Here is a 22,960-nt window from a genome sequence, read left to right as displayed (position 1 = left end):
TCCTGACTTGTCCCCTGCCCATGCAAACACTAGGGCGTTTTGAAACCCAGTCAGGTGGAGCCAGAGCCCTACTGGCTGGGGCTGATGGAAGTTGTAGTCCAAAGATACATCGCCAGGTGCATTTCCACCAGACACCAGAATTCCCTGAGGGCTGCAAGAAGGAATGCCACCATGGCGTCTACGCTTCAGCTTCACTAAGGGCCAAACTATACGTCAGATGTGTGGTTGCATTTTATAGATCTCCTTGTAATAATAATAAAAAGGAGCCAGGAAAAGGAAAGACGTGATCAGGATTGGGGTTTAAGGGAGCATTAAGGCTTTGGGTGAGGGGTGTTAATTTCTTTCCGTTGCACCACAGCCCTGACAAAAGTCATCTCACCTTCCTGTTCTCGACCACAGGAGGGAAGATGCTGCAAGTGAAAGGCTGGCACCTGGGGCATCTGCCACACTTGTGGGACATGCCAGATAATTAAAGCACAACCAAGTCTCTTGATGTCATTGTGACATCAGATGATTTGTCAAGTGGGCAACCCTTCCCATTCATCAAACCTGGCCCGCAAGCTGTAGGAGAACTGCCCAGCCCAATCCAGTTCCCCACACTACCAAGTGTACTAAAGGCATCGGTGAAAGCTACTGACCTAGGGGCGATAGCGGAACAAGGGTGCACCCCACTTCTTCAACTCTGATCAGAAAGACACAGGAAGCTGCTCAAAGTCCGTCTAGCTCAGTACTGTCAACTGGCAGCGAATCTCCAGGTTTCAAACGGAAGTCTTATCCCAGCCCTACCTGGAGATGCCATTGGGGATTGAACCTGCTCTGCTCCCGAGCTATGGGCTTCCCCAACACCTACAGACAATCCCCTCTAGCTTGTCTCTCTTGTTCCAAGGTGCCCTCTGCCATATGGAGACACTGACCAGGGACTGAAGGATGGCATGATTTGTGGCATTCATGCAGGAGTCCAAAGGGAAAGCGCAGTCCCCTGCGCAGTAAAAGGCGGAGTAGCCCCGCGGAGCAATCACCCAGTCCTGGAAGAACAAAGCAAAATAACTTAGGAGAAGGTGTGGCTAAAAAAGCTTACCTGCAGCAAAGGCATTTAAAGAACTCTGACTTTACCAGTTTTCCTAAAATTAGGCTTCAATCTTAGGGTGCAGTTGGTTGCTGCATTTGAGTTTCTGCTTGAAGTCCCCAAAATATCAGCAGCATACTCCACAGCAGCTCTGAGCAGGGCTTTCAGTGTGACTGCTCCTCGGGTGGAACAGCTTCTCCACTGAGATACAACAGGCACCTGCTATCTGCACTGTCCAGAATCAATGGAAGACATTTATCTTTTGAAAGGCCTTTTTAATTGGGTAAAAACAGTCTTTTGGTACTGTTTTGAAACTATTTTAGTTGTTTTTATGGTGTGTTTGCAAATGCCCTTGAGACTCACATGAAAGGTGATGCATAAAACAATAAAATGATAATGAGATCAGGGAGAGAGATCAGACATCAGTGGATTCCCTTCCTCATCACCACAGAAATGTCTCTGACCCTGGCCCTTCAAATGCCAGCCCTCCAATGTTGGCGAGGTTTGTGTTGGGGGCAGTGTGGGGTACGTTGGAGGAGGAATCTGAAGGACCCAAGCTTTCCTAACCCCCAAACCCAGAAGAAATCCTTTCACCTTTATTTCCCTTTATTTCCCTTTTATTGTTCCCAGTGGAAGGGAAATTAATTTTTTTTAATCCATCCTGAAAGGGATGGAGGAGCTCATTTCTACCCTGCTGGCATGAGACCACAGGGAAGGGCACTAGCAGAGCAGTAAAACTACTGCCAGCTTCACCCTTGGCCTGTACTAGCTCTAGGACTCCACTGCTAGTCTTTTTTTCTTCTTCTTAAGAAATCTACATGAGTCCCCAAAACTTCTGATATCTAAGCCACACTTTTTCTTTGAAAGTTGCTGATCAGAATGAGGCACAGACAGAGATTGGTGCTCTGCCACAGCAATGTGGGTTAGGGGTGGTTTCCTGCATATGTGTGTGTGTGCTTGGGTGCACACAAGCTGGGCTTTTGGGAGCAGCAATTCACTTCTCTGGGCTGCCACCTTGGGAATCCCTGAGAAAATATGCTCTATGTAAACCTTCCATGACTTTGAAAGAAATGGGTTCAGAAAGACCGAAAAGATTGGAAATGAGAAGGGGAAGGTGATGCTAAGATATTTAACTTTTCTGGGGGAAATGACTTTTGTAAAGAAGAATGTTTTTAAAAAAGTTACCATCCATTTAAGCTCTTGAAAGTCGACATACATCTCGTGCCTTCTGCACACCTGCCGCCCTTCAGAAATGTGGACATCATCTGGAGGGAGAAGGACCAGGAATGTCCATCAAAAGGCAGGTGGTTCTCTATCGTTCACTGGCTGGGCAATAAGCCAAAGGGAAATCTGCACCATGGAAAGGCAGTGGTGGGCAACCTCTGCCCCCCCCCCCGGCAGGCCATTTGAATGAACAACACGGTGCCTATTTGCCCTTTGCCCAATGATATAATTGCTGGAAACTGCAGGAGGGGAGAGGGCTCTTGTGCTAGGGTTCTGCTTAGGGGTTTCCCACTGGGGCATCTGGTTGGCTACTACAGTATGAGAACAGGATGCTGGATGAAAGGAGCCATTGGCCTGATCCAGCAGAGGTCTGTTTATGTTTTTATGCTTCGAGCCAATTTCTTTTCTCCTTGGCACTTGGTTGCATCAGGATCTTTCTTGTGGTTTTCATCATTAGTTTTAACTTGGCGTGGTTTATATTTGACCAGCCAGTGCTGGGCAGTGCCTTTATTAGGACCAACCCAAAAGCCACAACAGAGCTCTCCGGATCTCTTCCTGGGTGCTACACAAAGTTCTGTGTGTCGCAGGGGATAGAATAAAAAAATCAGTCTGGAAGGCCCTGAACTCTGCATCTAGACTCATTCCAAAGATGGAGGCTGGCTGCAGACTGAACTGGTCTCTGCCAAGTGCTGGCAGGCATCAATTTACCACCTAGGATTCTGGGGTGAAGAAGCAATGGCTGATTCCCTATTTCTTAAGACCCAAGTCCACAATGAGCTTCCAGGTGGAAGCATCCTTGATCCCTTGTTGCTAGCAGCCTGCCAGTCACCTCGCAGCACTGAAGGGCCTGCTGGATGCCTGGTGCAGTAGCCTGCATCTGAAGAAGACATGTGCCTGAGTGACAGAACAAAGGACCCTCTGTGGCCCAGCCTGGGGACTGTCATTCACTAAGCCAATTCCCGAGCTGCTTCTCCAGCCCTCCTGCTCCTTACCAAATGCTCCTGGGAGCCTGTTTGAGTGGGGGAAGCTGTGGCTCTTCTTGTGCTGCCTCTTCCTCAGGTGCTTGGCTGCACGCGGAACTCTGACTTGGTTTTGGCTTGCCCGGAAAAATGTCACCACAAAGGGCTGCTTGGAGCGCGGTCCGCGGCGACCCAAGAGGCCAGCTAGTCCAGGATCAACACTCTGTCCTGCAGAATCCAAAAAACAAACCCTTTCCGCTATGTTAATACTGCTGTACATCAGATTAATAGGTGGGGGTGTTAATCCGTTTAGCGGTCATTGCCCAGGGCGCCCCACTAGGGAGGACAAGAATCCTGAAGAGGGAGAAAGGAAGAGCAGGCACACAGCGACTCTGGTGCTCACCTTGGCTGTTAGAGAACGGCATTTACAAGTTTTCAAGATGTACAAATGACTAGATGGAGACTGGATTGACCTTCCTTGAAAAGTTAGCTTCCATTTTTTTTTCCAATTTTCATATGTATCAGACTACACATTTAATCTTATTTGCCTGTTGAAATTTGTAACCTGTCTTTCCACCAAAGGGTGCTCAAGGCTTTCCAAATGTCTGATATTATTGCCCTGCCAGCTGCTCTTTCTTCCTAGAGTTTTGCTGGTTAGGCTGCTTGGTAAGTAGCGTTTCTTTTCTTTTCATTTAACGGGGGCTATATGAGATCTAAATGGAACCCCAGCCGGTAATCTGGTTGCTGCCTTTTGGATATATGGATACTTTTGTAAACCTATTTGTTATTTTTTTATGCTATGGAGCTATACAATTTTTAATATAAATAAATAAGCTGTACGTGAACAGAAAATGGTTCCATATGCAATACCAATTTATCAGGTTTGCGCCTCTTGTTCTCTACAGCCAACATAACAACAACTCTTACCACAAAATGAAATTCCTAAAAACTGCAAAATAAATAAATCAAAAATCCCATTAGCCTTACCGTCCTCTGTCTCCACATAGAGCCTCAAGCCCAAGTTGTATTTGCGGTGTAACAACCAGTGATTACTTGCAGCTGCAACGTCGAACACCAGCCAGCCCTCTGTCCCAGCCAGGATATTCTGGAGGTCCAAGAGAAGCAGGTCTGAGTCCCTGGAGTAGCAGAAAGCAAGTATGAGCACAGTTGCTCGGAGTAAAAAATGCTTGGCTTTTTTTTTTAAAGAAACAGCAACATGATACAAGGCAGCCTCCCCCAACTTAGTGCCCCCCTGGAAGACTTGGGGTACAACTCCCATCAGACCCAGCATCATCTGAATGTGTTATCTGGGGGCTGATGGAATCTGGAGGGCACCAGGTTGGCAAAAGCTACTCTTGGGCTTCCCCAATATTTTACAGTGTTTTGACAAGGAAATTTTCTTTGCAGCAGTTACTTATTTTCTGCATTTGTTCACTTAATATTTGTATGCATGGTACACTTGTAGTGTAGGTGTATTTATTTAAAAATTACTTCCTATATTTCACAGGGGATTCTCCCTACCTAGTAAACCTTTTTGCATCCCGAACCTGGCATCAGTATGTGTAAATTTTAAAATAATTTGAAAATGACCTGAGAATACTGAGCAGGGCTGTAGCTTAGTGGTCAAGCATCTGCTTTACATGCAGTAGGTCCCAGGCTCAACCCCTGGCATCTCCAGGCAGGGGTAGAAATGTCACCTTTCTGAAAACCTGCCAGTCAGTGTAGACATTACTGAAAGAGGGACCAATGATCTGACTTGGTGTAAATGAACTTCCTATTGTGTAAAAATGACTGTATATATTTGGAGGAAGGAATGTAGCTCAGTGGTAGAATATCTGCATTGCATGCAGAAGGGCCCAGGTTCAATCCCCAGCATCTCCTGGAAAGCTGCTGCTGAGCTAGATGGACCAATGATCTGGCACTGAGTAAGGCAGCTGCCTATGTTCCTAACCCATAGGGAATGTCTCCTGTATGACTCTCATTAGAAAGCTGTTACTTGCAGTCAAACGTGGTGTAAGAGTTCTTCCTGTGGGATATTGCCTCTAAGTGCAGCTGAGGGGGACTCACCAGGCCTTCTCATTTAGCCCACAAGGCCATTTGGGGCAACCAACATGTGACATCATCCTATGCCAATTCCAGCTACTGTGGCAATTTGGGGGCTTTTTTTTTTTTTTTGCAAAACCAAACTTTCTACAACTTTCCACATATGCTGCTATGCAAGGCATGGCTTGAGAACTGCTTCCCGACTTGACCAAGGCATAAAATTGCTGAGCTGCTCTCTTCTTATCTAGGAAGCAAGAAGACGCTTCTGCTTCTAAGGATGCTGCTATGAACCTAAAATGCTATCCACCTTCAGCTTGCAGCATTCAGAAACTGCTTTCCTGCTCCACGTTCCATCTCCCAGCTCCTCAGATCATCACTCTGCTGTATCTGGTGGGAGTCTGCAATTGGATATGTGGTTTTCTCCCCAACTTTTTTCTCCCGCATTAATTTCCAATATGTTCTGTGAGGCTCATGATGTAACTTTTTAAAGTATGGTTGAATGGAATTGGTGTTTAGGAGGATGTTTGTTCTTTGATTTGGCTTGGCTTTTTTTTAAAAAAAAAACACTAATACCTTACCCAACCTGGTACCCAACAAATGTTTTGGCTGGGTTTTAATTCACCCCTTGGGCTACAAGCAGTTCCCTACTTCCCATGGTTTGACAGTTGTGTGTTCTGGGTCAGAAGCTGGTTTGCTCTTACTGTACCTGTTAGGATGTTCTTGGACAATCTCATATATGCTGACATGAAGGGTTTTGTTGACATGCCAACTGAAGCTTTGCATTTTGTAAATTCGAAATTCAGCTGCTGTTACAGACTCCCCTGTTGGGATCTGTGTCAAGTCGAACCTGAATTCCTTCCAATAAGGCTTCTGGTGGAAGATGTCCCAATCTAGTTCAACTGGAAAGAATTGGGACATGATTACACACACAAAAAAACCCCACATTGATTACTGGGACATCTTTCAGCCACATTCTCTATTGTTGTTGTTTACTGAATTAAGTCGCTTTAACTTGCCCAGTGCAACCCAAATTGACTTACAACTGACAGACAGACAAAAAAAACCATGTAGATACATTAAAACGAGGAGGAGAAAGAAATACATTAAAAATATCCCACCCACTTCTAAAAGGCCACAGATAGTTAAAGGCTAAAGGCCTGGTTATAAAGGAAGGTTTTTGCATGATGCTAAAGATATATGATGGCATTAAGCAAGCCACCATAGTTATCACAGTGTTGTATACATTTAAAGACAAACCAATGCAATGATCATTTAAAAGACCAGAATGCTAAACAGTAAAATCTTAATGAAATAGCCAAATAAAATATCAGTCAATTAGAAAAAATGGAGGCGATTTGTTTTATTAATTTTTACTACACAGTTTGATGCTGTCCTTTTGCTATGCTTGGAAGGCACTCTAGCTTTCACTCCACATTACTCAAATCTTATTTATTTACTACATTTCTATTTCACCTTCCCCCAAAGGAGCTAAAATTGGTTGTCCCCACTTTATCCTCACAACAGCCCTGTGAGGTTGAGAGACTGTGACTGGCCCAGGGTCACCCAGTGAGCTTCACAGGTAAGTAGGGCTTTCCATTTTCATCTCCCAGGTCCTAGCCCAACACTCTAACCACTACACAGCACTGGCTCTATTTACTGAGTTTAAAATACATTCAAGTTTAGCACACACCATCTGCCAGGAGAAAATGCCTTCTGAAAACTTTGTTGACTGAGGGTTGAGGGGTGGCACAGGCAAATGGCTCTCCCTCAATGGATCTGAGTCAATCTATGTAACATAAAACACATGTCCTCCTCCTAAGGAGGGAGGTAAAGCATCATGAAGTTATGGGTCACATTTTTCACGGGGAATTTCCCCTCCTGACTAATCAATATGTCTCACATTTCTTCCATGGATTAGAAACAAAAGACAGATAGATACAGCTGGAGAGATACAGCTTTAAAATGATGGCAGAATCTCCTTTGGTTGCAGCTCTTAATCTATAACGGGACGCTATAGGAGTAACACAATAAAATTGGCCATGGGTGAAGCCAGGTTTTTTGTTAGGTGGACAGGCCTTTTGTGTGTTGGGGGGGAACCTCAGTTAGCTATGTATTTTTATTTATTTATATTGATTTAGGGGGGCAGATGCCCCCCTGCCCCTCCCCTTAGCTACACCCATGAAACTGGCTGTCAAAACCTGGCAAGGGGAACAAGGGATGTACAAGAACAAATGCCACTGACCCTATTTATTTTCAAAGAAAAGCTCTGAAAGCCGTCTCTCAGGCCACACTAGTAAGATCCCCCAGTACCTTTCTTGATTTCAGCTTACAGCAACTCAGCGGTCAGGAGAATTGGGAGAGAATTGCCCTCCCTAGCATTCCATAGGGCATCCTTCGCCAACCTAATGCTCCCCAGATAAACATCTGGTGAGCAGCAGGTTGGGAGAGGCACTCTAGCATCCTGGAATTTAGTGGTTGTTAAGTAGCAGTGCAGAGGCCTGGTGGTTAGCTGGGAGAAAACAGCTGCTTTCCTCCCCCCTTTTTGGTGTGTGAAAAGCGCTCGACTGTCTGTGACGTGCCAGGAGAGGTTAGGGTGGGCAGCGGTTTCCAAAGGAATACTTCCCTTCCCAATTAAGGGAACCGAGGCAGAGAGAACTTGAGGGGGGTTGGACTGCTTGTGTTTGTTTTTATTTCCAAGTCTGACAAACATCTTTAAGTTTAGGAGCTGTCTGCTAAAGCCAGCCACACACACACACACACACACACACTTTATCCTTTCCTTGTTTTGCCATTTTTCTAGCCATCTCAGCTACACTGACAGAAACCTCTCAAAACGGGAAGCAGGTCTGGCACCTGAGCAAAGCATTTGCAGCCTTCTGCTGGCATCCAAAAGGTGTCCTTTGCGCCAACCAGATGACCCAACAGGAAGCCCCAAAGCACAACCTGAATGCAAGAGCCCTCTCCCCTCCTGTGGGTGCCAGCAACTGGCATTCAGAAGCATTGCTACCTTTGACTGCTGATGCAGAGCATAGCTATTGATAGCCCTCTCCTCTGAATTTGTCCAATCCTCTTTTAAAGCCATCCAAGTTGGTCGCCATCACTGCCTCCTGTGTGGGCAAGTTCCACAGTTTAACCATGTGCTGCATGAAGAAGTCCTTTCTTTTATCTTCCAACATTCAGATTCATTGGATGGCCATGAGTTCTAGTGTTTTGGGAGAGGGAGAACTTCTCTCCATCCACTTTCTCCATGCCCAAGCATTCCCAGCTATTTCTCTTGAGTTGTCCTCCTGGAGGGGATGTGGGCCTGGTTGAGCTGGCCTAGTCATCTTCCGCTCCCATGTCATACATGGCAGTGCTGGGAAAGTGAGCAGGCAGAGAGGCAGCCAGCACAGGCCATACTCTCCAGCTGGCCCCATCTATGTGCATGCGTTGTTGCTTTGTTCCCACGGCACATGTGGGTGTTGCCTCTGCAGCAGGGAGATGTTGGAGGACAGGGCTCACCTGCGCATGTGCCACACTGCTTGCCTGGCAACCCCTAAGCTAGCCATATGAGATAGAGGTCTCTGCCTTACAGCTAGTGTTGAAATACGATTCAGCTGCTAGTCCAGGGGGTGAAGTGGAGGAGGCATCTTGTCTGCCTCAGGCAGCAAAACATATTGGGTTGGCTCGGCTGTATTTTTAGGCACTTGCCAACTACATTTTTAGTTCTCCTGACTTTTAATCTCTGGTCATTTAACATCTCTGCTCTGATTGTTTTCCATGCTGCCCTTTCCTCTTGGCAATCATCGTTTTAATGTCATTTTGCTGCCTTTTTGTAACCTGCTATAAATTGCCCTGGGACTTTTTAATTGAAGGGTGGCATTAAAGCAAGCAAACGCAGTGATAGTTGGATGGATTCAATTTTATATTTGTTCAGGGGGTGAGGAGACACCAGTCTCAAAAGCTTTGTGTGCTCCCAGCCTACCACCCCTGCATCTAAGAATGTGACCATATTATAAAGCACAGGAGTGTGTAAAAACACTGTTTTTTCACTCATGGGCAATTTCTAAAAACAGAAGTTCTGGGGGTCAAGCCAGAATAGGTTAGATACCTTTACCCCAGGGGTGTGTGTGTGTGCGTGTGTGTAGCTCATGATGATTATTAAAAGATAAGGCAACCTTCGTGTGCTCAGATGCACTCTTTACTTTAATCTGTCCTTTATTTTCAGGCTGAGACCTGCCTCCTGCACATTCCAAAAAATGCTATTACGCCACTAATGGTGCCTGCAGGCCAGGCACCCAGAGAACATTTCTCACCTTGAGGATTGTAAATGAAGTTCATTAGTACTTTGCAAACACTGAAAACAAACCTAAACCAAACCCACATGTTCTTTCCCATCTGTTTACCGGATTATGGGAGTTTAATAGAGACGTTATTTAGCTTTGAGGCACTCTGCAATGAATAGGGAGGGGAACCCCTTTTCCTAGAAATGCCTCTTCCTAACCAGCTGCCAGGGCAGGATGGAGAAGACAATAACTTCTCTAGGATTTATTACTTAAAGCAACCATGTGCTTGTTTTTAAAAGCAAAGGGTTAAGAGCATACATCTTCACACCCCAATGCACTTTGACACACACAAAAAAACCTGGTTGGGCAAATATTTTTTTGTTTAAAGTACATCTAAGCACTATTCTTCTATTTCATTGATTTACCAGTATCTGATGTGGAACTAGTGGATTTTGGCTGTCTGTTGTTGGAGAGTCTAAGCTGTGTATCCAACCTGTACTTTTGTAAATAACCACAAATATTACAAAACACCCTAAGCCTCCAGTGGCTGCTTTCCTCAAGGAAACCAAGCCTGGGGGAGGGCTATACCCCATAAGCTTCTCATGGTTGCAGAAGGTGAAAGAGAAGAACAAACAAACAAACAAACAAACAAATGGACACATACACTCAGAGGACTGCCTTTCAGGGATGCTTGATGATGACCATTTATCTACACTGGGGGATCCTGATAATCGCTTGCTGCTGCTCTGAAACACTCTGGGCGTCTCCATGCAGGCTTAATTTGAAAATGGACCATTGTTATGCCCCAAACAGATCCTTGGCAACAGGTTTTTAAAAACTCTTTGCCATGTGGGAACTGCAAAAAGATGGCATGCACGATGCACCCATCCCACAATAAACACCCATCTGGAAGCAGCCATCAAAAGCCACCAGCCTAAGACACTGGATAACAACAACAACAACTTTTTATTTATACCCTGCCCATCTGGCTGGGTTTCCCCAGCCACTCCGGGCGGCTTCCAACAGAAGTACAGTATTAAAATTTGAAAGACAACCAAGGAACACTGAGACTGAGAACAATTGGAGAACAGCACCTACACTGACACAGCACCTAGCCCTGCCTTTACCAATGGAAATTTTGAGACCCCTGTAGGCATCCTTTGCATTTAACACTGATGATTTAAGCTCATGATGATAGTGGAGCAGCTACATGGAAACCCACTTCCAATGCTGTTTGCACCTGCATATGTTTTGAGGTTTTTAAATGCATTTAAAATGGCTTTTAAAATGCAGTAAAGTGGCTATGACTTATAGTTCTCTGATAAGGTAACCCTGAACCCGTTCCAGCATGGCAGAGAGGCCCTTGTGTGGTACTACTGAGGCACAGGAGAGGCAGGCCCATGCTCTGGCAGCGCCAAAACCCTGATGCTGTGTCCTCTATAGACACGCCACCAATTCCTAGCTTCTAGCCACTGCCATCTTTCTCTAAATCATTTGCTAATAAAACCATGCTAGATGGAAAGTCCTAGGGCTGTGTCCTTTAATAATGAAATCAAAATAGTTTGAGGCTACAGAAAACACAGCTTGGTGCTATTTGGCATGTTAATTGCTTTTGTGTTTGCTTCATATTTTCCACTCTCTTTTGTTAACTCTGATCATCGTGTCAGGCTGGATGTTTACATAAGGGGAGTGAGCGATGGAGGGCCCTTCTCCCAAACAGAATGCTGAGATTTAAATTATGCATCTGTCTTTCAAAAGTCATTCCTTCCAGCTACTGGGTTCACCACAAACTCCTCATTTTGTTTTTAAAGAAAATAAAGGCGACTCTGGCAGGGTGCCCGACCCTGGGCGGATGCGGACACAGAGCTCTTCCTGGCCAGAGGCCTGGGCCTGGCAAGGAGGGATGGGCAACACTGCTGTCACTGCAGGAGAGGAGGAGGAGGAGGAGGAGGAGGAGGAGGCAGAACTCACCACGGGCAAAGGAAGCAGCCAAAACATTTTGAGAGTGCTGAGGGTGTTTCAATGAGAACACAAGAAGAGCCTAGAACTGGATCAGGCCAATGGCCCATCTTGACTGGCATCCTGTTCTCACAGTGGCCAACCAGATGTCTGTGGGGAAACCTGCAAGCAGGATTTGAGCACAGTAACACTCTCCCTTCCTGTGTTGCTCAAGCACACACATTTTTACTGCCCTGTTGTGAGATTGGGGGTGGGGAGTGGGAGCATCCACAGGCTTTCATCATGGTTCAGTTTGAGCCTGGGCACAGCCGGGCTCTCATGTGCTGGACTACCACACTGCTCCCTAGGTGGGGCTGCCTTTGAAGAATGTTCAGAAGCTGCAGCTGGCACAGAACAAAAAGAAAAAAAGGTTAGCCGTGTTGGTCCAGACAAAAAAAAACTCAGATCTATATTAGGACTACACCTGGTTTCAAGTTCCCCAGAGCTCTTCATTAGGCTGGATGCTAAAGAAAGCAAATTCTTTTGTTACCATCAGCTAAGATGTTCTCCGCCACTTGCTTTGTTTACTATCTGGCCTGATGTTGAGCTCTGAGCAATTCAAAAGATTGACTACTCTTTCTGTGATGTTTTGGTTGGCCTAATAACGTGAGTGGTTGTTTTTTTAATGTCTGATGCAAAATGGAGCTCTATGCTGACAGGCGCTTGCTACTCAGAGTATGTGACTCCTTTGTCATCTAAATTGGCTCTCGGTATGGTTCCAAGCCCACTCTAACAGCTGGCTGTCACTTTTAAAGTCCTATACCTGGTACCCTACAGATGTTCCAGGCAGCATCCATCAGCCCCAACCAGCACAACTGTAGAATGCTGAGGCTGATGGGAGTTGTAGTCCAAAATACCTTGAGGGCACCAGGCTGGGGGAGGCTGCCCCGTCTAGATTGATTTCAGGGTATCTAAAGGACCACCTGCTCCTCCCCAATGATGGCCCACCTCTTAAGATCCCAGGGTGGCTTTGCTCTGTGCCCCATCATTGTCTGCAGTGCAACTGGGGAATGCAGGGTGGGGAGCAGACAGGCACTGATTTCTCAGTGGAAACTCTCAACAGCTCTATTTAAGTGTGCTTTTAATACCATCTGATATTTGTGCCCCACTTTATCTCCAAGGGTAGCACCCTTTTTTTGTCCTCACAACAGCCCTGCGAGGGGCCTGGCCCAAAAGCAGGGCTTCCTGGCTAAGAGTAGATTTGGGCTAAAAGCTTCTCCTCAACAGCTCCAGCTCCTGTACAAGTATTAATTTTGAAAGCTTATTGTATTTCAGTTCATATATAGGTTTGAGAAGTGCAAATCAGGTAGTTTCTCATTAAAACGCAAACAAAACTCCATCCCTTCCAGCACCTTTTCCATTTCTGCAGATAATTCCAGTATATTCATTTTCTACATCTTCCAGCATGCCCCATGAAAAAATCTCTGCAGGTCTGCACACAGGGCGTCTTTTACACGCCTGCCATTTTCAAGTTATTTTTAGCTTCAGCTGTGTGTGTGTGTGTGTGTGTGTGTGTGTGTGTGTGAGTGAGTGTCATTTTATTCTATAAATTACACCTCCACTGTAATTATACTAGTCCCTGCTGCCTCAGAGTGGTCCATGTGCCTTTTTCGGACACTAAATTAAAAGGAAATTCTGGCACACCGAACCACATAAAGAATCTGAAGTCTTAAAATATATTTGAATGAGATGCAGAAAGAACTCTATCTATCAGAATCCATGCCAAAAAAATAAGCCGAACGTAAAACTGTGTCTGGAAGGGAGAGTGTGGAAAACTTCAGCCCCCAGCCTTATATAATTTGCTTACACATTTCTCTCTCTCTCTCCCCCTGCGACTTAACAGATACTTTGAGGTGCATACACAAAGGTGTACCTGGCCCCCCATGATGAGCTGCCCATCTTCCCAAGAGCAGACGTAGAAAAGAAGAGGCTTCTTGACCTGAACTTCTCTTGCTGTAAAGGGCCTTTCTAGCTTTCCAATATTCAGGGTCAACCCTACCATAAGGCAGAATGAGGCAGTCGCCTCAGGCGACAGATGCTGAAGTGTGGAAAGTGGATGGGCTTGCTCTGCGCCTCCTCAGTTGAAGACGGTGGAGGATGTGGAGCCCACACCACTATCCCCGGGGTTAAGGATCCCATTGCCAGTGGTGGCAGCCAGGTGGGGAGGCACCATCTTGCCCCTTGCCCACAAACAGCAAAATGCCTTTGGCCAGTGGCCCTAGGGATATTCATGACACAGGTTAAGCAAGTTTTCTATCATTCCATAGTTCAGTTTATTTCCTGCATGGTTTCTTCTCTGCCAGACATCCATAGGAGTGCTGGGACTCCCCCAGCACTAGACCACTGAATACCATTCCTTTGGCTTCCAACCTCTTACCACACATTTCCCACATGCCTTCCAGCTCACCCTTATTAATCTAAACAAACAAAAAAACAAGCATCAAAAATTCCATACGTGGTACAGGAAAAAACCCAGACAGCTGAATGCGCCTCCTTAGCTCAGGGAATGCCAATGTGGTGCCCTTCAGATGTTCTTGGCAACCCAGCTTCCCTCATCCCGGACCACTGGCCAAGCTGGCCAGGGCTGATGGGTGTTGAGAGTCCAACAAGGTCTGGAGGACACCACGGTGACTGCCCCTGTCTTCCCATCTTCCCTTGTTCCTCATGCTGGTCTCCAGAAATTTAAAAATCTTCTTGGCTTCCTTCGAGGTCTGGACCCCAAGGAATCTAGGAGCTGCCAGTATTGGCATTTGGAGAAAAAAAAAGCTTCCTGTGTGCCATTATGTGGAGAATATGGGCATAGTTTTCTCTTTTGTGGGTAGGGAGAATCTTTTCCCACTTAATCAGTGCAACTATAATCCTCTGCTATCTGCACTGAGGTTTGTTCTGCTGCCTTATGTGCAAAAACAAGAGGCCAGACCAAATCCAGCTGAAGCACAGCTGAAGACCACCAGCCAACAATTACACTGTCTCCGAGAGGCAACCACGTTGCCTGCCAGCTTGCCAAACGCCCACTATGCTCTCCCAGGAGACCCTGCAGCTGCCTCCCTTGCTAAAGCGGGTATGGGAGAAGCCACCCTAGCCAGCCTCAGGCTTTGCAAGAACCAGGAGCAGAAACAGCACCTGCTGCAGGCATTCGGGCCTGGCTTCCCACCCCAACTGGCATCTGCCTGCCTGGGAGCCTCTGAGGTGGAGCCCTCTTAACTTTAAAGGACGAGGCAGCAGGTGGGTTGAATTCAAAAGCTGCACTAGTTTGTTCTGAGCTGTGCACCGTTTATTTCAAATATGGTCTGTAACCACTCCTTGCCATTGCAACAGTTAGAAAATAGGGGGGGGAGCAGCCTGCCACAAGGGAGTCTTGGCAGTGGCAGGGGGTGGGCTGGAAACAACCGAGGGACCCTCAGTTGGCCTCTCAAAGGGGAAAATAATGCAGAATTCACAACCACAAGATGTGGTGATGGATCCTTGTGGCCTCAAAAGCAGGAGCACTGGCTTGCCGCACCATGAAGTACAGTAATATGCAGGGACATTTCCAGGGGGAGGCTGCAATAAACCAGAGTCCAAAATGACCCAAGTGCACCACAAATTCATAGGCTGGAAGACTACAAAAGCTGCATTGGGTCTCCATGGTGTGAAGCAGTCTGCCTCCAAATGCCAGGAGAAAGAACTAGAGAAAGAACTAGGGAGAAAGAACTAGCTCATACTTGGGAGCTTCCTCCCTGTCGCTGCTGAGTGAACAAAATGCCAGCCCTCTGGAACATAAACCTTAAAATTGCATGCCAAAGTCAAGAGACCCCTCAAGGGCTTAATTGTTCAAGGGTTCCAACTACAGTACTGAGCGGGGAGATGAGCCAGATAAGAAGCACTGCAGCTCAGTGGCAGAGCAAAAGTCCCCAGGTTCAAATGGAGTTGGGGAAAGGTTTAGCCTGGGCCTCCATCTCAAAGAGGGGCTCCAATCCAGCAGCTTGTTGAGCTTTTAACATTGGATAACTTTCACAAGTTGTTTCTTTGTGCATCAGGCCAAAATGTTTCAACATGTTGAAGCAGGTAAACAACTATCCCTATTCAGCTATGGGGCAAAAGTGTTTGGATGGGCTTAATGTCAGCAGCACTACTGCATGAAAGCTAGATTCCCCCCTCAATAATTAGTGCGTGTGCACAGAAAGAGGCTAGGAAAGCATCTGTTAAATGTTAAAAACATTCAGATTATGTCTCATACTTTTTTCTAAGTACTTCATTTCTGTGTTGTAGTTTTTCATTTTTATTATGGCTGGTGCCTCAGAAGTGGCCTGGGCATAACTGTCAAGTCTTCCCTTTTCTCGCAAGGAAGCCTATTCAGTATAAGGAAAATTCCCTTTAAAAAAGGGAGAACTTGACAGCTATGGACCTGCGTCCCTCTGGATCTCTGAGGCGGCCTGTCTCCAGGTAGGGCTGGGGAAACCTCATTCCTGAAACCCGTGAGAGTCACTGCCAGACAGTGCAGAGAATACTGTGCTCAATGGACCATTCGTCTGATTCAGTCTAAGGCAACTTCCTGTATTCCTACAAGAAGGATGTGGAGGGTGGGGCCGAGGCAGTTTTAGGATAGCACAACTGACTGGTTTGGTCACACTGGGTGCCAATGGCGCCCCAACAAGATGTAGAATGAAGCATGAGCCCCCCCTCGAATTTTAGCATTGCACAGGGTGCAGCTGAAATTTGAGAGCCCAAAGACTTCCACTGGTGAGAGGAAGCTGTAGAGTAGCTTGGCAGGACTTTGAACCCTGCAAGGAGGAAGGGTTCAGCCAATGGTACAAATAGGTGAACTTGGACTTACTGGCTTTAACCGACCCTGCAGATACGCATGCATGTTACTTCAGTTGAAAATCACACTGTTCACACACACACACACACACACACACACACACACACACACACACACCACAGAACAATTGCTTCTACCTTCCTGGTACATCAAAGCAAAAAGAAAAACAACAAGAAAAATTCACCGACCCCAATTTTTTTAAAAAAGAGGAAAAACTCTTGAGCATGTGCAGATTTGCATTGTAAAGTCATTTAAATCATAGCACCACAATGACTAGAGGAACAAAGTAGAGCTTGCTTCAAAAAAGTAGAGTGGCCTGGTGCTAAAGACATTTACTTGGGAAAAAGCATCATTTTGTTGTAGGAAAGGATAGTGTATTTTAAAGAACAAAAAACAAACCACCCCAAAGAAACCCAAGCACCTGTAACTGTGTACATGCCTATCTGCCCACATTCATTCATTTTAGAGCAGCACCTGTCCAGGAATGCCCAAACTAGCCCAGGTGCTGATGCCAGGACTGCATGCCACTGCTCCTTTGCTGTACTGCTCTCTGGGAAACAGATATATTTTGGATATTATATTTCTTCGTATAAGACTACTTTTTAACCCAGGAAAATCTTCTTGAAAGTCGGGGGTCATCTTATACGCCGGGTCGTATTTCTTATACGGCAAGTATATCCCAAACTCTATATTTAAACTGGAAAAGTTGGGGGCAGTCTTATACGCCCAGTCGTCTTATACACCGGAATATAACTATATGCCGTAATATAGAACATTAACAGGGCTTTTTCCGAGCAAGAACTTACTGGAACTCAGTTCAGGCACCTCTCAGGTGGGCACCATTGCTTTATAAGAGAACAAGAGAGGTGTTCATGGTGAGTTTCGGCACCTCTTTTTCTAGAGAAAGAGCACTAAACATTGATATCCATTTAGATAGATTGATATTAAATTCCTGGAAGTTGGGGAAGTAGCCACAGTTTTTAGGCAGTCTCACTGGCCTTTTAAGAGTCTGTTGCTGTTTTCAAATTACAACTGTGCTGTACTATGGAGGCAACAGCACTGCTTTGACAGAAGGAAGATTATTGGCAGCTGCAGCCCCACCCACAATGGCAGCAGCAGCAACCGCTGATTATCCAATTGCAAAATTCAGCCACGAGGAAGGAGATGCAAACTCCCACTCTTTTCCGGATGGAGGGGGTGCTTGTGCAGGTGAAATTGCCAAGATTGTGCCCAAAGACTTTATTGGCAAGACTGCCAAGAGTCCAGGCAAGGCCCATGCAGCAGGCCCAGCTCCATCATTCCTAGGACATAAGCAAGCCATTAAACTGGGTGGCTCCCCCAAGCTTTCTGCGTTGCCCAAAAATAGTCGCCATGGACAGCGATCGACTCCCAGAAGACAACCTCAGTTTCCTCTTGGCATTTGGTCCAAAGCTCTTGCGGTTGAGGCAGGGAGCGCGATGCAGCTGCCCTTTCCGCTGGAAATCAGGACGGCTAGCGAGAATCCTAAATTTAAAACGTCCTCAGAATTTCTCTGGTGCAAGAGGCCTCCCATATGTTTCCTTGTTGGGAGGCTACCAAAGATGAACTCGCCCTGCACTGAACAGGCGTGGACAGGCTGGCATCTTTTATTTGAACCATACATAAAAGGCAGTATGAAAGATAGAGAAATTCATTAGAACGGGTAATGTCTGATGTTGGCGTATTCCCCCCCCCCCCCCGTTGAATCTGCTAAACAAAAAAAGCTGAGCCTATTTAAGTGGTGTTGTGTAACAATGGAAATTAGGTGTAGTATAGAATTATTAACATTTTTGTTTTGAAACGCCGTCAGCACCACAAGATATACAATGCCTTTCACCAAACAAAGAAAGCGCAAGTTTCGTGTCTATGAAAGAACTCCAAAATATATATCTGTGTCTTTCTCCTTCCTTCTTCAATCCTTTCTCCATTGCCCCTTCCCTTACAAGAATTCTGGAATGTTTAAAAACCAGGAACAAATTATGCAAAACAAAATGAAGCTGAAGTTGGTTCTACTTCCTAGTTACTTAAGTTTATGCCAACACATTTTGCTAGTCCGTGATCAGAATTTGCTCTCCCTCCCTGCAAAATTCAATGGTGAGCATAGCTGGTTTGTAAGCCATGAAGAGATAAAGCCCACTAATTATGGCTATCAATAAAATTAACCCACGTTTCCAGAGCACGTAGAGTGTGAAATTGCCATGAAATTGTGGTGTGTTCAAGCCTTTGGGCAGGAGCCTGTTGGGAAGTAACTAACTTGTTCCCGAAGCACTCCAAACCCTAAAAACCAGCAAGTGATATATGAGCAGGGAACCAATCTCATTAATGGTCTCAGGTAAGAGGGTGGTTTTATTCCCTTCCCAAGCACGGGAAGCTGCCTTATACAAAGTCAGGCATATTGCCTACACTGACTGGCAGCAGCTCTCAAGAAAGGGGACATTCCCAACCCTACCTGGATGCCATTGGGGATTGAACCTGGGACCTTTTGCACAATGAAAGTGCAATGCTGCTGGTATTCCTGGAGTGAGCTACACCTCTCTGTGCACTCTGCCCAGATGAAGAAGCCACTGTGTTAATAGCCAAAGGAACACCAGTTGGTGGGAAGACTTGAACCTGTGTTGTCTCAGAAGCTGCTATCAACCTGCATCACCTCACAAACTTGGCAAAAGGATAGAAGTGGCTTCCTTTTTGCTAAATGGTGAATAGTAGAGTTTGAGGGGTTTGGATTGGGTTTTTTAAAATGCAATTCATCTTACATGACAAATTCCAGTCATACAGGGTCTCCAAAAGGTACTTTTCACAGGAAGCTGTGGAGATCTTGAAGTGGTGGGCTAACAAAGTGAGACTTAATCTGGGGAAGACAGAGGTGACAAACTGGAGATTGGAATCCGTACAACCTGTTCTGGATGGGGTTGTGCTCCTTTTGAAGAATGAACTTCACAGCTAGACTGGGGTCTGCACCTGGATATATCCAGGCAGTGGCTGAGGCTCTGAATGCTCCAGGTGCACCAGTGGACTATAGACTATATAAAGTGGATTGTATAAAGGCAGGTAGGCACAAAGCTGCCCTGCTTTCCATGGGGAAATGCACAGCAAGCTTCCAAGTCAGGGGTTGGCAACACGGTCATCCTCGCTAGCAGTAGCAGCTGGTGCACACTGCGACTGGTAAAGTGGAAGACAGGGGAGGTCAACAGTAGGTGGTGCCATAGCCAACAGCAGGCAGAACCAACTGACTCTACTTTTGTCCCCTTCTTTCTCCCTTCCTTAGTTGTGCAAGAGCAGGCACCCCCAAACTTTGGACCTCCAGATGTTTTGGACTACAATCCCCATCATCCCTGACCACTGGTCCTGTTAGCTAGGGATCATGGGAGTTGTAGGCCAAAACATCTGGAGGGCTGCAGTTTGGGGGAGCCTGTGCAAGAGCAACACTGAGACAAAGGAGGAAGCTGGCAGGCAGAGCCACAAACCTGGAGAGGTTGCAAGTGTGAAGGTAGGCAGGTGGAGGCTGGCAGAGGAAAAACTGAGCTTGGTGGGGCTGATGGGAGCGGGACTCCTCTTCTAAGACATTTATGCAGATTTCCCTCTGGAGGCCTAAGCTGGTGCCTCTTGTGCATGCTGTGCACAAAGCAAGCTCCTTTGTGCATTCTCCTCCATACAATAGTCTTTATGAGAGCAAGACCCCCTCCAAAATAGACCTCTCACTTCTGGGAGCTTGCACCACTTCCCTCCCATTAAAACAGGTGTAGGCAACTTGGTGCCCTCCATCTTGCTGGACTACAACTCCCATCAGCTCTAGGCAGCTTGGCAACTGGCCAGAAATGATGCGAGTTGTAGTCCAAAAACATTTAGAAGGGCACATTGGCTTCCTTCCCTTCCTTTTTTGCCAGAACCCACAGAAAGGCACATCAATGTTTCCCCATCAATCTTTCCCACAGTTACAAATGTTACCTGCCTCTTATCTGGATTCTTCCCACACACTTCAAAGCTAATTAGGATATGTGCTTTAATTAGCTTCCTAGTATTGCTTGGGGGATTTGGCACCAGCTACAGGGCGGGATTCCCGCTGTGGGGTGTAGGGAGAAGGAAGAGAAGTACCCCCCACTTCCCGTATCTGGAATGCTAATATGTACCCCCCACTTCCCGTATCTGAAATGCTAATATGTACCCCCACACACACTTCCCGTATTTGGAATGCTAATATGTGCAAATGTAAGACCAGAGCTGGATCAGAGCCTGTGTTCTGCCACCCAAGGCGGGCCTTTTAATCATTACCCTATTTTTCTCACTGCTTGGCAAGAGCCAGGGCAAAATAGGCAAAGCTAGGCCAGGATTGTGCCACTTTAAGCAATACTACGGGCATCAATCACATGTAGTGCTGAGTGGTTTAAATAGGGCGGTAATGCAAGCTGGCATTTTCATAACAACCACCTCGTGTGGATGCTGCAAAAAGCTTTCATGAGCAGGGATCCCCCCCTCCCAGAATAAAGGCCCATCTGGAAGCACCCAAAGATCTGCCCCAGGATTGACTGTGCTGCATGGACAATGAATGTGGGGAGGATTGTGTCTCACATGAATTAATGGAACAGGGTTGGGAGGGAAAGAAGCCATTCAAGGCTGCTTCCTTCAGGCCAACTTAGACATTTCTATCTGATTGCATCTATTTCATACCGGTTCTTGAATTGTTACCTAGCGCGTACCCTCAGGAGAGGGCCAGCTCGAAATTGAAGAAGTATCACATGAGGGATGCAGGTTAAGGAACAGCCGCTTCATATAGTGCTCACACAACCAAGTTTCAGTAAGTCAGCAGTTCAGAGGCACAAGAACTGGCTTAACAGGATTCCAGTGGCTCTTTGCTTGCCACCTGGAATGGGACTCCTTGGAATCTTTGCTCCAAGTGTCACAAGGCTGCGAGCCTGGTCCATTCAGAGGGGAAGCCCCACCTTGGCTCTCAATGCTTGATCCACCCCCCTTTCCTCCCTCTTGCCCTCCAGTGCTGATGGAGCAATGACCCCCATCAAGAGGGAAGCTTGGCAGTAGGTGGCAAAAAAGCCCTCAAGTCCCCTGCTCTCCATCCAACACATTCTGGCCTGGCCACATTGCTCTTCCTAGTTGTGATAAAAGGCAGTTGTGCTACATTTCACCATGAGAACACCCCACCCAGGCTCCACCAGTCACACACTGCTAAAAACCACCACCTGCAAGTTACAGAGGGGCAACATGTGCATGAGGTCAGGTCAGGGGGCAATCAGCACAGTTAAGTCATCAAGCTTATCAGGATGCAGGTCCTGGAATGGCTGCATGCTTCAACATCCCCATAAAAAACAGAATGCAAAAAACAACAGCAAAAAGCATCAGGCTAGTCTATACAGAGGGAGTTTCCTCTCTTTTCCTGGCGTGGAGGGAGAGAATCATTTGAATGTACTGTACTAAGATGTACAGTACATTCAAATGATTTGAATGTGAAGTCAAATGGGCGTGAAGTCAAATGGGCCTTAGAAAGCACTGCTAATAACAAGGCCAGTGGAAGTGATGATATTCCAGCTGAACTATTTAAAATTTTAAAAGATGATGCTGTTAAGGTGCTACACCCAATATGCCAGCAAGTTTGGAAAACTCAGCAATGGCCAGAGGATTGGAGAAGATCAGTCTACATCCCAATTCCAAAGAAGGGCAGTGCCAAAGAATGCTCCAACTACCGCACTATTGCGCTCATTTCACACGCTAGCAAGGTTATGCTTAAAATTCTACAAGGCAGGCTTAGGCAGTATGTGGACCGAGAACTCCCAGAAGTGCAAGCTGGATTTCGAAAGGGCAGAGGAACCAGAGACCAAATAGCAAACATGCGCTGGATTATGGAGAAAGCTAGAGAGTTCCAGAAAAACATCTACTTCTGCTTCATTGACTATGCAAAAGCCTTTGACTGTGTCGACCACAGCAAACTATGGCAAGTTCTTAAAGAAATGGGAGTGCCTGATCACCTCATCTGTCTCCTGAGAAATCTCTATGTGGGACAAGAAGCTACAGTTAGAACTGGATATGGAACAACTGATTGGTTCAAAATTGGGAAAGGAGTACGACAAGGTTGTATATTGTCTCCCTGCTTATTTAACTTATATGCAGAATTCATCATGCGAAAGGCTGGACTAGATGAATCCCAAGCCGGAATTAAGATTGCCGGAAGAAATATCAACAACCTCAGATATGCAGATGACACAACCTTGATGGCAGAAAGCGAGGAGGAATTAAAGAACCTTTTAATGAGGGTGAAAGAGGAGAGCGCAAAATATGGTCTGAAGCTCAACATCAAAAAAACCAAGATCATGGCCACTGGTCCCATCACCTCCTGGCAAATAGAAGGGGAAGAAATGGAGGCAGTGAGAGATTTTACTTTCTTGGGCTCCTTGATTACTGCAGATGGTGACAGCAGTCACGAAATTAAAAGACGCCTGCTTCTTGGGAGAAAAGCAATGACAAACCTAGACAGCATCTTAAAAAGCAGAGACATCACCTTGCCGACAAAGGTCCGTATAGTTAAAGCTATGGTTTTCCCAGTAGTGATGTATGGAAGTGAGAGCTGGACCATAAA

General features: G+C 46.2%; 1 protein-coding gene across 1 annotated transcript in view; it reads right to left on the bottom strand.

The window, feature by feature from the left end:
- The window catches only part of LOC118086764 (bone morphogenetic protein 8B), a 29,553-nt gene that overhangs the window by 2,851 nt on the left and 3,742 nt on the right, over window positions 1-22,960 (bottom strand). Inside the window, exons 2-6 of the mRNA XM_035118756.3 lie at window positions 5,999-6,191; window positions 4,237-4,385; window positions 3,283-3,477; window positions 2,252-2,331; window positions 915-1,025 (exon numbers count right to left, since the gene is read on the bottom strand). Of these exons, the coding sequence (XP_034974647.3) occupies window positions 915-1,025; window positions 2,252-2,331; window positions 3,283-3,477; window positions 4,237-4,385; window positions 5,999-6,191 (728 nt within the window). The remainder of the gene's footprint in view (window positions 1-914; window positions 1,026-2,251; window positions 2,332-3,282; window positions 3,478-4,236; window positions 4,386-5,998; window positions 6,192-22,960) is intronic.

This window comes from Zootoca vivipara, chromosome 6 (genome assembly GCF_965207765.1).
Source record: "Zootoca vivipara chromosome 6, rZooViv2.hap1.1, whole genome shotgun sequence".
Taxonomy (NCBI): Eukaryota; Metazoa; Chordata; class Lepidosauria; order Squamata; family Lacertidae; genus Zootoca; species Zootoca vivipara.
This window is presented reverse-complemented; position numbering and strand designations above follow the sequence as displayed.